Consider the following 18,627-nt stretch of genomic DNA (forward strand, 5'->3'; position numbering starts at 1 on the left):
CAAAGGTCGACGGTGGAGAGATCGGTGGTTGGGTAGTGATGCTATTTGAGGCTGAGGCAACCGGCGTGAGTAGTTGCCGTATGTGGATTGCTCTGTTTTTTGTTGTGAAAAACAAAGGCTCACTGTGTGACTGTAGGTTGATGGCTTTCTTACACGGTGGTTACAAGGCTAGGTACAGTGGCTGGCCAGAGGTTGTGGGTTGGTTGTGAAAGAGCTTTGGCAGTGGGGGTGGTTCACGGAGACGGCTTATGGTTTCTGCAAGGGTGCACCCTCCACAGTTGGGAGTTACGTTGGGGCTTAGGTTGTAGAGGAGCTTCAACGCACGAGAGGGATGGGGAAGGTGACGACAACACTAGTCCTGGGTTTCCTTCGTGCACATAGGATTAAATACAGGTAAAAAAAACAAAAAACAAAAACAAACCCTAGAAGGATGAGAGAGCGACGTGCATGCAGGTGTATAAGGTGGATTTATATATGTGATTGAGGAACAAACGAAAACGGGAAAGAGACGTGCACTTGGATGGGAATAGAATCGTGCAGGGTGAGGAAAACTGATCATAAACTGATAGGTTTTCATGGTTTAAAACAAACGGGTGTGGGCCTTGTTCCGCAATCTGCTGGGCCGAAAGCTCAAAATAATTCACTACTTGATCCATAACATATTAACCAAAAAAAAAAAAAACCTAAATATCAAGCTCAATGAAAAGTCCATAATCCATCCATACAAATTTTGGGTTTGTAATCTTTTCTCAAAAATTACTCACTAAAATCCTAGTGGGTTTTTCATCCATATAAAAAAAAAAAAATCGAACACAAGTCTTGTGTTGGGCTCGAGTGTTACAAAATTAAATATAGAATATTAGGATATAATTAAGTTAGAAACTAATATAATAATATATATAGAAAGACTCATGCGCCGCATCAAAGGGTAGTAAAATAAAAATAAGAAATAATTAATAAAATTGTCTTTTTTCTTCTGAAAACACAAATCACTACCCCCAAACCTTTGCACCCACCCACACCACTGCACACCATACGAACTTCATACCGACGCACAAGCTTCAGACCAGCGCACCCTTCAAGCCAGCCAACTCTCTCCAATTGTGGCATCAAAACAACCATGAGAAACACTATATGCAGGGTAAAAAAAATTGAAATCTGGAACTATGAGAATACCCAAGTGCAGCATCATGGTTCTACACGGAAAGAGAGAGAGAGGGGGGGACTAGGGTTCGTGAATGTCGAAAGGAGAGGAAAGGTGAGAGACAGAGAGGGTGGGTGGGTTTTGGTTTCAACAGACCCTGAGATTTATTTTTTTCCTTTGCAATGCACCCTACCATTAGAAAGATGTGTATCCTACTTGTCATGTTACCGTTGGTTGCTGTTATTTGGATAACAGCAGATATACCTGTTTGAAGTTATTCTAATAATCAATAATAATAATTAATATAATAATTATAAAAACTATAAATAAAAAAATTTAGGGTTAAAAGCTTAAACAAAGATTAGGCCTATTTTGGATGTCAAGGTATTTTCAGGTATACCTCACTATTATTCATTATTTTATTATTACTTTTTACCTATATTTTAATACTATTTAATATGCCTAGTTTGGATGTCAAAGTATTACCTCACTACTATTTATTATTTTATTATTATTTTTTTACCTACTTTTTACTACTATTTAATATTCTATTATTATTTTTTTACTATTATTCATAGAACATCTCACTATCCAAACTCAACTAAGAGTAAAATTAAATAAAGCGTATCCATAAAATCAAAGAAAACGGCGCCGTTTTTTAAAACCCCCAAAACCCCCTCGCCCCGCGCCCCGGCGCGCGGCCTCAGGCCCTCACCCAGTCACTCTCGTCTCTCTCCCTCACTCCCTCATAATTTCCATTTTCCTTCGGATTCAGCCTTCAAAAAACGCTAGCCTTCACAGGTCCGCTCTCCTCTCTCCCTCTCCCTGACCCTGATCCAGTCCCTGACCCTGACGCTAGCCTTCATAATTAACCTTTTTAATTTAAGAAAAACATAAAGAATGGCTTATCAAAATAAAGGAGACGCTGGACGTATAAAATATTTGATAAAGATTGCGTAACGAGTAAATGCGGAGAATCTTTGTCAAGACAATTGGGATCGTGCTAAACCCTCGTCCTCTCCTCTCTTTGCCGCCGCCACTCCATTTTCTATCTTCCGCACCATCTTCCTCAACGAAGCTTCTCTGCAGGCTCTGTCCTCTTCCATTCTCTTCTCTAGCCACGACGTCGGCTACTCATAACATGTCCGATGCCGAATCCGAATTCGTGGAATGGCCGGCGAACCGTGTCAGGGACACTTTTATCAAGTTTTTCGAGGAGAAGAACCACGTAAACTGGCAGTCCAGCCCGGTTGTGCCGGTCAACGATCCAACTCTACTATTTGCTAATGCTGGTATGTTTCTCGTTTACCATCTGCCTCGGTTTTGGTTCTCCAGAAAACTTAGAATTGGTTTCGTTTTAGATATACTGTCGAGGAAGCCAATAAAGACATAAGTGATGGATGCAATTTTCTTTGACACACCCACTTTGTTTAGATCAGCACTCGTTGGGAATGGGAGTTTATGTTCTGGGATTTTATGTTCATTTCTTTATAAACTCTGGGTTGCATAGTTATGTGATTGAGTATTGAGACTGAGACAAATTCTGATACAAAAAACAGGTATGAATCAGTTCAAGCCCATCTTTTTGGGTACGGCTGACCCTAACACTGCCTTAAGCAAACTGACTCGTGCCTGCAACACCCAAAAGTGCATTCGAGCTGGCGGAAAGCACAATGATCTTGATGATGTAGGGAAAGACACGTACCACCACACCTTCTTTGAGATGCTCGGTAACTGGTCATTTGGTGACTATTTTAAGAAAGAAGCCATTGAATGGGCTTGGGAACTTCTTACAGAGGCAAGTTATTTTTAAAGATTCATATTAGATGCTTGATTGTTGGGTTGAATGAAAATGCTTTGTAAGTATACTCATTGTAATTTCATATTAAATACTAGGTCAACTTGTTTGTATCAATAGATTAGTGAATGGGAAATTTTGTTGATGACCCCATTGCATTGCTTTGACATTCTTGTATAAGATTTTTTTTCATTTGGCCTGTCGATGGAGATTGCTAATGAAATTTTCCTGTATGCCCTGATTTAGAGTGAAATTGTCTTTCATATGATATTCTTGCATTTTATATCTAAAAAGTGTCACATCTAATAATCTTTCCTTGTTACAGGTTTATAAACTACCTAAAGATCGTTTCTATGCCACATATTTTGGTGGTGATGAGAAACTGGGTCTTGCTCCTGACAATGAAGCTAGAGACGTATGGCTTAGATTTTTACCACCAGCACGTGTGCTGCCTTTTGGATGCAAAGTATGACTTTCCGAGATATTTCTCTTACATGTTCTAGGGACAAGGGTCTACACAACCCCTATGGGTTGGCTCAAGTGGTAAAGGCCTTGGGCTTGAGGGTATGCTCCCCCCAAGTCTAAGGTTCAAATCCCCTTGAGTGCAAACAATCTCTAGGGGCTATCGGACAAGGAGATTTTTCTCTTGAATTACCCGATGTGCACTTGCTAGAAACTCCTGACCAAGGGCCTGTGCCCGGATTTAGTCGGGACACTGTTCTTGAACACCCGGTGCCAATAAAAAAAAGGGTCTACACTTTTACTTTTTTGATAGTTAATCTAGAAATTTTATTTATAGGAGTAGGCAAAGCCCAAGTACACAAGGAGTATACTTGAGAATCACCTAATTAGAGAAGGGTCTACACTTTTACATTCTGTCACAAATATTCTTGGAATTTCATTTCTTATGTGATATTTTAGAACATATTCCATTGCTGCTGAATTTATATGTTTTAAATGCCAAAAGGTGAAAAAAAATATAGAAATACATGTAAGGGGCTACTTATGCGTTTAAGCATGAAATTGTCTTTATGTTATTACATGCATTCGTAACTTTGAAATCACATATGTGCTTGTTTTTCAAACAACTTACGAGTGCGCTAACTCTTGCAATCAAGATCTTATTTTTCCGTTTACATTAAAAAAAATTTAATTTAGTTTAAACATCCAACAATATGCCCTATACATTCCTTTCTCACTTAAGTGCAAAGGTTCCATCTAGTTGATAATTTTTCTTGTGCATTTGTTTTCTTTTTCATTATATTCTTCTAATTTGGTTTGGTGTTTTTGTGCTCTAAATAGGACAATTTTTGGGAGATGGGTGATACTGGTCCTTGTGGACCTTGCACTGAAATTCACTATGATAGGATTGGTAATCGGGACGCTGCATCATTAGTTAACAATGACGATCCTACATGCATTGAGATTTGGAACCTTGTCTTTATCCAGGTATGTAACACTGCCTTTGTAACAAAGCTAGGAATGTTACTTCGCTACTCAATAACATCAAGAAAAAAGAGTTTTGTAAATATTTTAAACCTCAAACAGTGTCAATTACTTTTAAATCTCAAAGTAATTATGGATAAACCATAATGTTGTAAAACAGGCGTAAATAAAGTCCTTATAACATATGTGATAAACAATGTTTTCAATCTTTAATATGTCAAAGGGCTCCTTAATTGACTTTGGCTTGTAGACTTGTCCTTATCGTAACTTAAGATATTTTAAAATATGAAAAATGAGTAAAATATTCATTAAGTAGCATGTGGACAATAAAAAGGTAATTGGGCTTCTTTGAAAACATCGTTATAACATATCTAGTCTTTTTTATTAACATGCACACAAACAAAAAACATCCTAGTTTCATATTTTTTCCTTCTCATTCAACTCTCCCATATTCCGTGACACCAACTTCAGGTTCATTAAGGTTTGTTTGAACCCTCCCCTTACCTTTTCCTCTGGTTGATTATCCTCCCTATGCATCATAAATAACAAAATATATTGGCCTCTTTAACTCACGATCTCCTCTATTAATTTTTTTCAAACTGGAATCTGGAGCAGTAGCTAATCTATTCTTATGTCTACTAACTTTGACTTCTAAGAAAAGCCATCACTTGATCATTGAAACCATCACATAAAAAGGGTAAAACCCACCACTCGACATAAATCCTTTACCCTTTCTATAATAACCCAGACTAGCTCAAGTGAAAATTCCATTATCTAACATCTTTTAAACTATATTTATGCTTAAAAACCTCATTTTTACTTCAAACCATAAGGCCATATTTGCTAATCACCATTTCTCTAATTTTTTGAAAAAATATATTTCAACTTCAAGCCAAAAATCTTTCAATATATAAAAAAAAAAACTTTCTACTTCTATTTTTCATCCAATCATTTGCCCCCAGATTTCAGTGACTAATAAAAAAAATACAAAAACCTAAACATTTAGAAAAACAAAAATAACTAACCTAAAAAAATTTATTCAAACAAATTTTCAACTCTACTTACCCAATTTCACAAACCCCAACATAAATCACATCTAAAAAAAAATTTGTTCAAAATTTCCTATCTACTTTCCGAAAACTTAGTAAAACACATCCAAAAAAATTTCAAAAAAATTCTTAAAAATTTTCAAAATTTGTCTTAACCAAGCACACCCTAAACTTTCCAAAACAAGAAAGTTCCCGTTTAGGAACTTGTCAGAAATGAAAAATACCAAGTATAGTTATATAGAGTCAGGGTGTTAAAAGGTATGAGTTCTCCACTATATCGTATGGATACCATTTAGCATCTCTGAAATGAGATGTCTGAATCTTCTTCAAAATATGCCTTTCTGTAGCTATGATGTTATTCTTTCTCTTTTTGGTTTATTGTGGTGCCAAGCGATTAATTTGATTTTTTCTTACTTGTTTTGGTTATTTCTTACAGTTCAATAGGGAAAGCGATGGTTCCCTAAAGTCTCTACCTTCTAAGCATGTTGATACTGGCATGGGTTTTGAAAGATTGACGTCTATACTTCAAAGAAAGATGAGCAACTATGATACCGATGTGTTTCTGCCCATATTTGATGCAATCCAAAATGTAAGATGGTGATGCTGACGGTTATATAGTATATATTATATATTGTTTTAAGGTTATATAGTATATATATTATTTTGTTGAGCTTTAAGGTTAGAAATATAAACGGAGGTGCAGTGTTCAAATTGACATGTTTCCAGGGTATGGCTATGATGGAATGTAACTTTGCATTGGACCGTTGCTGCGTTTGTGGTTCCATGCTTCCTTTTGCTATAATTTAATTTTTAATTGTTTATTTTTTAATATCTATTTCTTATATTTTATTGAATATTTTTTCTTTGTATTAGCAATTTTCCATTTTGGCATTTTTTAACTATAGCATCTATTAGTTATCAACATGGGTTTAGACCTGCATGATTTTCTTGTTTCCTTTTCTTCATCCTAGGTAGGTGTTTCCTCTTTTAATACCATCTTGTCTACTTGGGCTATGCCTATTTTCTATTAATGCAATTGTTTACTTACAAAAAAAAAGTTATCAACAAGGAGTTTCTTGTATCACTTTCTAGCTCCTTTATTATGTAACTTGGTGTAATAGGTCATTACGAATTATAATCGGATAATTGGAAATCCATATTGTTTTTAGTATGAGTTGTTGACAATCCATTTATTTGTAGGCAACTGGGGCTCGATCATACTCTGGAAAAGTTGGACCAGATGATCTAGACAGAGTTGATATGGCATACAGAGTTGTTGCAGATCACATTAGAACTCTTTCATTTGCCATTGCTGATGGATCTTGTCCAGGTAGAGTATTATAAAATGAGAATTGTTTTCCACCCATTTTTTCTACCCTGGTCTTTTATTCATCTAGTTGAGGTATTTGGTCATGATTTTTGGTTTAAATAGAGACCTTTGATGTGCTATTTTTGTAAACTTTAGAAAATGAATGGGAAAAAATAAATGTTTTTACTTTATAAGAATCGTCTTCTGGATTGAAGTCTTAGATTTAGTCATGAAGGTTTGCTAGCATGTATACCATTTAAAGATAAACCAATGGCAATTCTACCAAACATAGTTGATATTTTTCTTTTCCTTCTCATTCCAAAACAATTGCCTGTGCAAATGAGAAAACATTATTCTCAAAAAAGGAGAGACTTCCCTATGCATCCTCTCCTTGTTACTGAAAGTCTGAAATTTTGATCCTGAACGCTCCTAATTCTGAGCATTTTTTCCTCACCATTAGAAAAAAAAAAATGTAAAGATTTTTATAAGAGACTTCACTCAGCCACTTACATTGGAACACTAGAACATTTTGATAAGTAATGTAACTTTTATTGATGATCAAGAAAAAGAAATAAAGGCATTGTGAAGATACAAAGGAGTAAACACCAGATACACCTAACAATAGAAAGAAAAGAAAAGAAAAATCGTGGAAGCTAAGGCTAAAGAAACATACATGGGCTGCCCGGGGACTGAAAAAGAAAGCCTTGAACTCTTCTATGCTCCTTGTGCTATTTTCAAAACTTCATTCGTTTCTTTTCCTCCATATGTGCCGCATGAAACAGGATTATCTTCCAAAGGTCACATTTTGATGATTATCAAACCACCATTTCCAAATAGATCAACCACCCATTTAGGGATCGCCCATATTAGTCCAAAAGGACTAAGGGCTCATTTAGACACTTAGAATATCTCAGAATATTTGTGAATGGTAGTGAAATGGTTCGACTTAATATGTTTTATTGGGTTTTGGGATAGGAGAGATAAAAAGTTGAATAAAAATATTATAAAGTTAAGAAATTCAAACAATTTTTTAATATTATTTTTGTTTTGAAATTTGAAAAAGTTATAATGTTTTTTGTGTTTTGTTTGGAAATTTGGGAAAATTGTATTGAGTTTTGTATTTGGATAATGATTAAAAGAAAAAATTGTTGTGTTTGGGTAATGTTTGGGAAGAAAATATCTGAGAGACTGAGAGAATCTGACAATACTTGAGAATATCTTGTTGCACAAGCAAGGCCTAAAAATAGCTTGTCATAATGGGCTAGCCACTTACAAAAAATAATGAGCTAGCCACGTCACAGTGAAGTAAAAGATGATCCATGGATTCCCCATTTCACATGCACGTAAAACACTACTCTATGTCTATAACATGTCTCTTTTGCAGGTTATCCAATTTACAGATCTTCTCTAATCTAGTCTTGCACTTTGGGCTGAGCACCGATCACTTCGGAGTCGGAGGGCCCAACCTCCGACTCCAACTTTGTCGAAGGTCGAATCCGACCTCCGACTCGGACTCCGAGATGTAGAGAATCCGCTCCACCTCCGACTCCGACTTGTCGGTGCAGAGTCGGATTTTTGGACCTTTTTTTTTTTTGTCTTTTTTAACTTCATATTTGACCCACTTTTTTAAAAAAAGAATTGTGGGCTTTCAAATTTCAATTTTCTCAAAATTACAATATAAACTTATTAAACTTTTGATTATAACAAAAAATACAACTAAATAAAACAAGTAACATACTAACATGCATTCAAAAATTAAAAATAAAAAGAAAGTCCTATTTTTACATAGACTCCCATCATCCATAATTCCATATCCACATCCGACTAATCACTACAATAAACAAAGGCACCGTATACGAAATGAAGATTAAAAAAAAAAAGGCACCATATAGTTACTATAGTATACTATTATAATTACTATGAATCTATTTTTAATTTTATATTATATATATATATGAAGATTCATAAAAAATATATGATATATATATATTATTATATATGAATATTAAAAAAAAAAAGGCACCGTATACGAAATGAAGATTCAAAAAATAGTATTACTATTTTATATATAATATAGTATTACTATAATATACTAAAAGTCTATTACTATATCTTATAGTATAATTACTAATACTATAGTATCATACTATTAGTATGTTAGTGATTTAATATTATATATATATTAAATCTCTAATCTCTTATACTTGATATATATATTAATTTATATAAATATTAGTAATACACTAATAGTATTAGTATATTAGTATTAGTATTAGTTATACTAGTAGTGATATTAGTTATACTAATAGTTATATTAGTATTAGTTATTATTAATACTATATATTATACTAATAGTGATATTAATACTATATATGGTTATAGTGATTAGCATAACTATATTAGTATTAGTTATAGTGATTTAGCATAACTATATTAGTATAAGTTATAGTGATTTAGTACTATATAATATAAGTTATAACTATAGTCTATATTAGTATTAGTATTAGTTATAGTGATTAGCATAACTATATATTAGTATTTGCTATAGTGATTTTAATTTAGTATAACTATATAATACTATTGGTATAAATTACTATACTAACTATATCACTGATAGTATTAGTATACTAGTATATCACTATAGTTAATAGTATCATATGGTAATATAGTATTAGTAATTAATACTATAGTGGTTTATATAGTAATTTATATATAGACTTAAAGTGGATTGCTAATAGTATTAGTATTAGACAATAAATCTAATTAATATGCTAATGTATATTAGTATTACTAATATATTTATCAAAATGAATATGTTGAGAATTTATTAAGTCATAAAATATAATTAATACAAGATATTGTTATATAAAATTTATATGAATAATACTTTAGTTATTATACATTAGTATTATATGTTATTATAAATTTATAGATTAGTGTTTATCCATTAGTATTACATGTTGATGTTATTATGCATCTTAGTGTTTATAGTATATTATATAAACATTAGTATTACATGTTATTATATTTATACATTAGTAATTTAGTGTTATAACTTATATGTAACATGGTAGTAATATTGTAAATTTGTAATAGTATGATATTTGCATATAGTCATATACTAAACTATTATTATTTATTAGTCAATTTAGTCTATATATTATAGTATAAATATATTATTTAACTAGTATATTATTGAGTTTAACTAACTATATAATATATAGTTGTATAAACACTTGTCGGATTCGGAGTCGGATTGTCAGATTTTTGCTCAGCCCTACTTGCACTCAAAGAAAGGCACTTTCATGGTTCTTCCAAATGATCATCCATGGAATACTAATGCTATCGTGGGGGTATTAATGCCTAAAAGATTCAGCTTTGAAAAACCCTCTTAGATATGCTCCAACACATCTTGTTGTTGTCATCCGGTCTCAATATGAAAGAATACAGTTAAGAATAAAAAGAGGTAAAGTGATCAACTTCCTAGTCCTTCGTAATGCAGATAAACTCCACTCCCCATTGAGGAGGACCATTTGAAGGCTATAAATTGTCTACCACTAATGTTTCCTTGGCCTTACTGATGTTGAAAAGCTCCTTTGAGGGGATGATCTCTACACCATACATTATAAGAGGACTTATCTTGGATCTATCGCTCAACATGCATACGATGTATCCGAAGAACTCCCCCAACCCCTTTGGATGTTCTCCCATTGACTAATCCCATAACTCTTATTCATCTCATCGGAGCACCACCCACCCCACATTCTACCTAAGTTTATATTTATCACTGCTCGCTATTGGCTATCTGTTTCTATGGCATGGTGGCAAAGCCTTTTCTTCGAAGGGACCTTATAAAATTAATCAGTTTTCTAATATCCCAGGCCCAACTCTATTTGTAAAATGTAATTAAACGAGTCGAGTTTGAGCAATTAGTAAGTGGTTAAGCCTTATTCGTTTAATTTTGTTCGAAAATAAGTTAAGTTTGAACTTACTACCAAGTTACATTTTATGTTTACAAACAACTCATTTGAGTAAGTTCAAACTAGGTCATGAGTTACTTAAATTTAGCAAAATATATTATTTATTGTATCTTATAACTTCATCTACAAAATTTGATGAACAAAATTTGAGTTTTTATAAATATCTTTATATAGTTTACATATATGTATGTGTATATATATATCAATGTAATATTTATAAGGGCTCAAGTAACACACATAATATGAAGAACATGATTTCCTTTTATCGTTTTAAATAATTAAGGAATATTCATTATAAAGTTAAAAGATAATGCTTGAAAAAATAGTAACAATGAAATTATTCAAGTTTATACGATCTTAAGTCTAGCGGAGTTTTATACGACTTGTATTGTTTAATAGTTGATCATAATTTTGTGTTCACGAACAACTCATTTATTAAACTAATTGAGCCGAACTCAGGTTTGACTAAGCTGATCTCCAGCAACTCGTCGAGTAGTTATATATATTTACAGTGCTAACTACCATACTTCTTGTCTATTATCGCTCTCCATAGGCTCTCTCTTTCATTGGCACAATGCCAAAGACACTTCTCCAGAAAGGCTCTATTGAATGTAGTCATCTTTTGTACCGAGTTCACCTTAAGTAATTGTGAACAAGCACCTTTGTCCAATTCACTGGATGGAATTTCACAACTTCCACTTACCATCCCATAAGAAATCCCTATATAACTTCTGAATGTTGATAACATTGCCTGCTAGGCGAAATAAAGACAAATTAGGAAGGCAAGTTTGAGAGTTTGCTCTTGATCCTAGTTACTCTGCCTCCCTTGACAAATACAACCTCTTCCGTCCAACCAACCAATGTTCCATCTTCTATGGAATACCTTCAAATTGTTGTTGAAGCTATTAAAGAGGAAAAGACGATAGTTGTTGAAGAGAATGTAAAAGCACATTGTACTCGGACAAGCTTCATCTATTTTTGTAATTTTTGTTCGATTCTTTTTTTTTTTTAATGAAATTTTCTGTATTAAGTCTAAATGGCACATTCTTAAAATTGTTTATAATTTTTTTTACCTTTATTCTTTTTACTCTCTCGGCTCTCACGTCAAGTTAAAATTTTGTAGTTGCAACTTCAAATGATAATTGATATTTGGAATCTGTGCACCCCCGGGATTAGTCGGGACACTGTTCCCATGCATCTGGTGCCAATAAAAGAAATTGATATTTGGAACCATCATAGGGGCATCTAACTTCTTTTTGAGTGCTTTGATGACTTTCTTGTGCTTTTAATTTATTTATGGAATATTAATCTCTATTATATTCTCTTTTAGTGAAAGTGTGGTTTCGTTACTTTTGGATGTGTATTTAAGAAAATATTCAATCTGTTGCAGGCAGTCATCTTGATTATTCTGGTAATTGATGACAATTTTACTTCATATGTAGGCAATGAGGGTCGTGAATATGTTCTGAGGCGTATTCTTCGTCGGGCTGTTCGTTACGGAAGTGAGGTATTAAAAGCTCAAGAAGGATTTTTCAATGGGTAGGGAGATGTATTTTAATTGTTTTTATGTTTTTCATTTATGCGTGTTACCTTCTGGTACATCACTCCATCCCCCGTTTCTTCCTATGAAACTAATTAAATTGCCATTGGGTAATTCAATTGTTATGTTGAATTTAGGCTTGTAAAGGTTGTGGTTGAAGTTATGGGTGAGGTTTTTCCAGAGCTAAAACAAAATGAAGCACGCATCAGGGACATAATTACAGAAGAGGAAGCAAGTTTTGGAAAGACTTTGCTCAAGGTAAGTATATAATATTGGAATTGTTGGCCAACAGTGTCCCAATGATGAGTTATCTTTTCTGATAATTTGTCCTTTTTAATGCTTTCGAATGAAATTTTCTTTTTTATAATACTATCATTTTGGGGAACATAGTTGTAATGAATGTACTCTTTATCTATTCATTGATAATCATTCTGGTTGCCATTTGGAGGCTCCTTAAAGATGGATTGCTGAACAGATATGCATGAATTGTTTTAATCTATATCTAAAGAAATGTTTTTAATTGTAAGTTCAGATCCGTACCCATTTATATGAGTACAATAAGCTCAGCCTATAGAATAAGTTTAAGATTGTTTGATATACTAAAATGAAATATTATCTGTTCAGTTTTTCATTGTAATAGGATAATTTCTATTACAATGACATTATCCGAGGAATGTTCTTTGGATGATCTTAAGAGATTCTTCTTCAATGCGTTGCTTTTGTTGGTTACAGCACGTATGGTGGAAAATGAAGGATTCTCATAGAAAATAAATTTGGGATTTTATAGATATTATGTTTTTTTTGTAATCCAAGCATTTCCAGAGGCTGAAGACCCTGAAAAGTGCCTTTTCCTTTCAATTGGACCATAGGCAAACATAAAAAAAAATACTCTCCTTTGTACTGATAAAAAAAAAAAACAAATACTCCCCTTTGTAGCCCCTCTCAAGTGAGCTATCAGGCTACCGGCAAAAGTTTGGAAAGCACGGTACAAGACACCTAATATCCTATTTAAACCAAGAAGGTAGACCAAATATGGGACAAAATGAACACCAAAAAATAAGATTAGCAACTGGAAATGTTTTTCCTTTTCTATACTACTGCCTTAGAAAATATTAATTCTGTTGAATGTGATTTCTTATGTGCACTTTCAGTTGTCAACTCTGTCTCTCAATAAATTTCAAAGATGATGAAATCAAGTAAATTTTCAAACTTTCTTTTTGAGTTTTTCTTTTTTGTGGAAATCATGCAAAAATTATTTCTTGTTTGCTTTTGTCATTGTCCATAGTATTAATGGGTGCTTTACCGGTCTGATGCCCTTTTAGCTTTTATGTCCCTGCTTTATAGAGAAATTTACATCGTTTCCGTCTAATGTGCCATGTCTTTGGTGACAAACTTTGCTCATTATTTGCGAGTCTAGGGCATTGAGAAATTTAAGAAGGCTGCTCAGGATGTTCAAGGGAAGATATTAAGTGGGCAGGCAAGTATTACTGTGATCTCTCTCTCTCTCTCTCATGACTATGCTCTGCCTTTTTGGTGCAATTCCCCATTAATTGACATTATAGTTGTTCTTCTAATTTGAATGCCCAATAAATTGGCTCTACCATCCTCTCTCAAATTGTGTTGTTGTGGCTCTTATGGTATATGTAGAAGTTTAGCAATAGAATCAATGACCTTGTTTGGAAAGTGCTCTTTCTTGAAGCTCTCCTCATCCTTCCTGGTTGTTTTCTTTCTTTTGTGCAGCTCGTGCATTCACTCCAATGTTCAGTATAATGTACTCTAGAGCATTTCAAACATAGGGAAATATCCCATGTTTTGTTGTGTATCTGTTCTTTTCATTAAATTATGGTGTTGGCACTAATCGTTTACACATCAATACATTGCTGAATGTCCTCAAATTGGATTATTCTGTAGTACTCAGTGAACATTGACTTTTTTTTTTTTTTTGATAGGTAATAAGAGATTTTATTCCAAGTAAATAGGCATAGCCCAAGTATACGGGGAACATGAGAATACACCTAAATACAAACTAAAGAAAAATAGAATTAAAAAGCATTACATATATTCATGTCCTTCACTAGATTGTTCACCCAAAAATTTAAAGTAAAGTGCTGAAGAAAAAATCCCTAAATTCCCCCATTGTACGTTTACAATCTTCAAAACACCTCCCATTTCTCTCCAGCCATAGACACCAGAACAAACACAAAGGAATCATCCTCCATTCAGCTTTATTGCCTCTACATCCTGCAGCGCCTTGCCAACTAGCCAAGAAATCCACCACTTGAAAAGGCATTACCCAAGCAATGCCTACCCTTGCAAATAACTCATTCCATAAAGCAGTCACCATTTAGCAATGAAGAAACAGGTGGTTAACTGATTCCCCATCTTTTTTGCACAAGAAGCACCAATCCATTGCATATAAACCCCTTTTCCTCAAATTATCAGTAGTTAAAACTTTCTCCAACGACACCAACCAGCAGAAAAATGCAACTTTACTGGGCACTCTAGCTTTCCAAATGCATTTCCAGGGGTATGTTTTATTATGAAGTCTATTTAACACCTTGTAATAGGAATTCACCGAGAATCTAGATTTATTATCATGAACCCACTGCATCTTGTCCTCCCTGATCAGATCAATCTTCGAGTCATAAAGTTTTACAAAGAAATCAGCAGCTTCACTCACTTCCCAGTCCTGTAAATCTCTAGTAAATTCCACATTCCAATTCAGCATGTTATTAGAGAACAAGTATGAATCAGCCACAGCAGCCCGTTTATTTTTAGCAACCCTGAAAAGACTAGGAAATGCTAATTTAAGAGGTAAATCACCACACCAAACATCATGCCAAAAGAGAATATTTGTCCCCATTCCCACTTTGAAGTTGATGTTTTTAACAAAATCCCCCCATCCCAATCGAATGGACTTCCATAATCCCACCCCAAAAGCCCCTTTTATATCATTAGAACACCAATTCCCCCACATCCTTCCATATTTAGCATCTACAATCTGTCTCCACAATGCATTTCTCTCATTGTTGTATCTCCAAAGCCACTTCCCAAGAAGAGCTTTATTAAAAAGCTTTAAATTCCGCACACCTAAACCTCCACAAGAAACCGGAGTACAAACCTTACTCCAACTCACCAAGTGAAATTTTCGTTCCTCCCCAATGCCATCCCATAAGAAATTTCTAAAAATGCTCTCAATTTTTTTGACCACCCCTGCTGGAATAGGGACAAGAGAGAGGTAATAAATGGGAAAAGGAATCAGTGAACATTGACTTTTCAAACAGTCTTCTGTTTTATAACTGTCAATGTAGCCACATCTCTTTCCTGGAAGTGTTAACTAAGAAATATGTGGGTCTTTATAATTTTGATAGCAATTATTACTTCACTGATTAAAGACGTGCCTCCATCAAGAAACTTGCTAGAATTGATTCCCAATCTTGATAATTGGGTTGAGAATGTTGCTTGTTTGGCTGATATCTTTGGGTGCAAGATTTCTACCTCATCCATGACTTATCTTGGTCCTCCCTTAGGAGCTCCTTTCAAAAACATAGCTAATTGGATGGTATTATAGAGAAAATGGAGCGTCGTTTGGTTGGTTGGAAAAAACTCTATATTTCTAAGGGTGGGAGAAGCACATTGATCTAGGGTACAATATCCAACTTGCCTACCATGTGTCCCATTTCCCACTTGCGGGAGTTAACTGATTGGAGAAGCTACGATGAGAGTTCTTTTGGGGACATATGGGGGGTGTGGCCTAGTCCCCAACTTGTGAAGTGGACCAAGGTATGCTTGCCAATTGAGGAAGGTGGGTTAGGGGTTAGAAATTTAATTCTCTTTAACTGTGCTCTATTGGGGAAGTCACTATGGCACCATACATATGAAAGAGGGAGCCTTTAGAGGATGCTAGTGGACATGAAGTATAGATAGCTACGGTGGTGGGTGGGGTTACATCAGAAGGGGTTGTGGAGACTTCTCCTACTTTACTAGGTTTGTTATGGGTGACGGTCCAAGATTTGGTGTTGGCATGATTGTTAGTGTGGTGGTCAATCCTTGAATGGTGCCTTCTTGGATTTATCTAGAATAACTCACTCTAGGGATGTTTAGGTGGTGGATTACTATCAACTCGCAAAGGATTATCTCAATGGCTATGTCAATTTTGTCTGTGAGGCCAATGATTGGGAGGCGGATCTCTTCAAATTTTTTTGATCGGTTGCATTTGAGTTGGGTGAGACATAATGGTGAGGATAAAATGGTTTGGGGACCATTCAGTAAAGGTGTGTTCAATGCTAAGTCATTTACAATGCTTTTTGTGTTCATCTTTGGTCCCCTTTCTCTTAGAAGTTATATCGAGGAATAAGGCCTCCATGTTGAATTTCTTCAGTTGGACAACAACTTTAGGAAAGATTCTTGCGCTGGATAATGTGAGGAAGAGGGGCATTATAGTAATTAAGTTGTGTTGCATGTGTAAGAATGGGAAGCAATGGATCCCCTTTGTTGCATTGTGAGGCTGCTATTTGGGATAGATTGAGTTGTGTTCTTGAGTGGTGGATTTACTAGCATGCAGTTTAGTAACTGTCAAACATTATATTGTGGAGGATGAACCCATTGTGCTTACTTTGCTGTATTTAGAGTGAAAGAAATGGGCATGGATTTGAAGATCACATAAAGTCAGTCTTAAAGCTCAAGCCATCCTTCCTGAATACCTTCTTTCATCAGAGAGTGGTGCAAAGTAGTGTCTCTTCTTCTGTTTATACTTTTCAAGTTTTTTAGCACTTTTCCCTTTTCTCAATTAGGTATATCTGTTGTATACTTCTTGTATACTAGGCTAACACCATCTTTTTGTCCATATCATATTTATCTTATAATAGAAAGTCTTGATACGCGTATGGTTTTATCTTTATGGAATTCTGGAGCTTTGAATTGCTTGACCACAGATGTTGAGATGGATTCATTAGAGCATTAGCATTGAAAATTTAACGTAATTAAGTCAAATTGAAAAAAATGGAAAAGATCTTGGGTACCTGAAATGTTTTCTAAATATAATGATTTGCATCTTTTAAGGGTTTTTCTTCTTACTGTGTTATGGGTGTGACCCAGTTGATCTCTTGCTGCAGGATGCATTTGTTTTGTGGGATACGTATGGCTTCCCGTTAGATTTGACCCAGGTGACAGGTGTTTTTTAATTGTACAATTACGTATATTCTGTGTACTGATTTGTTTTCCTTATCAGTTGATGGCTGAAGAAAGGGGCCTACTTGTTGATGTTGAGGGTTTCAATAATGCCATGGACGAGGCAAGAGAAAGATCAAGGAATGCTCAAAATAAGGTTTGAAGAATTCACATTCTGTTCTATTTTTATGCATGTCCTTAACTGTGTACTGAAATTTTTGGATTAATCTTCTTTGGAGCTAGTCAAAAAAAGAAAGAACTGATGGTTTTGAAATTGAACATGTTAAAAGGAGTGATAGCTTAATATTAATGTCATACTTTATTCTAATAGTATTTGTTGGCAGCAAGCTGGTGGTGCTATTGTTATGGATGTGGATGCTACTGCAGCATTGCACAAGAACGGGATTGCTGCTACAGATGATAACTCCAAATTTATTTGGTTCAAGGTTTGGGATCAAATATCACCAACATTATGATAGTAAGAATGTTATAGACTGGAGTTTGAAAATTAGTGTTGTACAAGTTTATGGAGGGAAACTATTCTTCTTACTTTCATTCATTGATGTACAACACATATATACTACATACACTTCACGATTATACCCTCACAAGTTACACTTATTACAACCATATCATCTAACACTCCCCCTCAAGCTGGAGCATATATATATATCATATAAACCCAGCTTGAAACAAATAAGTTTCAACTGACTCCAATACAAAGACTTAGTAAATATATCTGCGAGTTGATCGGCAAACTTTACAAAAAGTGTAGAAATGTCACCATTTAGTATCTTATTTTCGAATGAAGTGACAATCAATCTCTATATGTTTAGTCCTCTCATGGAATACATGATAGAGGCAAATGCATTGCGGCTTGATTATCACAAAATAACTGGAGAGGGATAGGAGCTGGAAACCCAATCTCTTTAAGGAAGTGTTGCAACCATACCAGCTCACTAGTAGTGTGAGCCATTGCCCTGTATTCAGCTTCTGTGCTAGACCGAACTACTACTGCTTGTTTCTTACTCTTCCATGTAACCAAGTTACCTCCCACAAAGGTACAATATTCAGTAGTAGATCTTCTATCTGAAAGAGATCTTGCCCAATCAGCATTTGAAAAGGCTTCAATCCTAAGATGTCCATTTGATTGATACAGTAATCCTAAGCCAGAGGGCTCGCTTAGGATAAT

The 18,627-nt window shown here is 34.5% G+C and overlaps 1 protein-coding gene across 2 annotated transcripts in view; it reads left to right on the forward strand.

Moving 5' to 3' along the window:
• The first annotated feature begins 1,852 nt into the window (after positions 1-1,852).
• Positions 1,853-18,627, forward strand: part of LOC121254863 (alanine--tRNA ligase-like) — a 38,617-nt gene continuing 21,842 nt past the window's right edge. The window contains exons 1-12 of one of the 2 annotated variants that reach the window (XM_041155049.1): positions 1,853-2,436; positions 2,704-2,942; positions 3,268-3,408; positions 4,245-4,391; positions 5,874-6,026; positions 6,638-6,767; positions 12,169-12,265; positions 12,404-12,524; positions 13,684-13,743; positions 17,381-17,431; positions 17,497-17,592; positions 17,780-17,881. In XM_041155049.1, coding sequence (XP_041010983.1) covers positions 2,112-2,436; positions 2,704-2,942; positions 3,268-3,408; positions 4,245-4,391; positions 5,874-6,026; positions 6,638-6,767; positions 12,169-12,265; positions 12,404-12,524; positions 13,684-13,743; positions 17,381-17,431; positions 17,497-17,592; positions 17,780-17,881 — 1,662 coding nt within the window. In that variant the 5' untranslated portion in view covers positions 1,853-2,111. The remainder of the gene's footprint in view (positions 2,437-2,703; positions 2,943-3,267; positions 3,409-4,244; positions 4,392-5,873; positions 6,027-6,637; positions 6,768-12,168; positions 12,266-12,403; positions 12,525-13,683; positions 13,744-17,380; positions 17,432-17,496; positions 17,593-17,779; positions 17,882-18,627) is intronic. The other variant, XM_041155048.1, reaches the window with a different exon arrangement.

Source organism: Juglans microcarpa x Juglans regia, chromosome 3D, assembly GCF_004785595.1.
Source record: "Juglans microcarpa x Juglans regia isolate MS1-56 chromosome 3D, Jm3101_v1.0, whole genome shotgun sequence".
Classification (NCBI taxonomy): domain Eukaryota; kingdom Viridiplantae; phylum Streptophyta; class Magnoliopsida; order Fagales; family Juglandaceae; genus Juglans; species Juglans microcarpa x Juglans regia.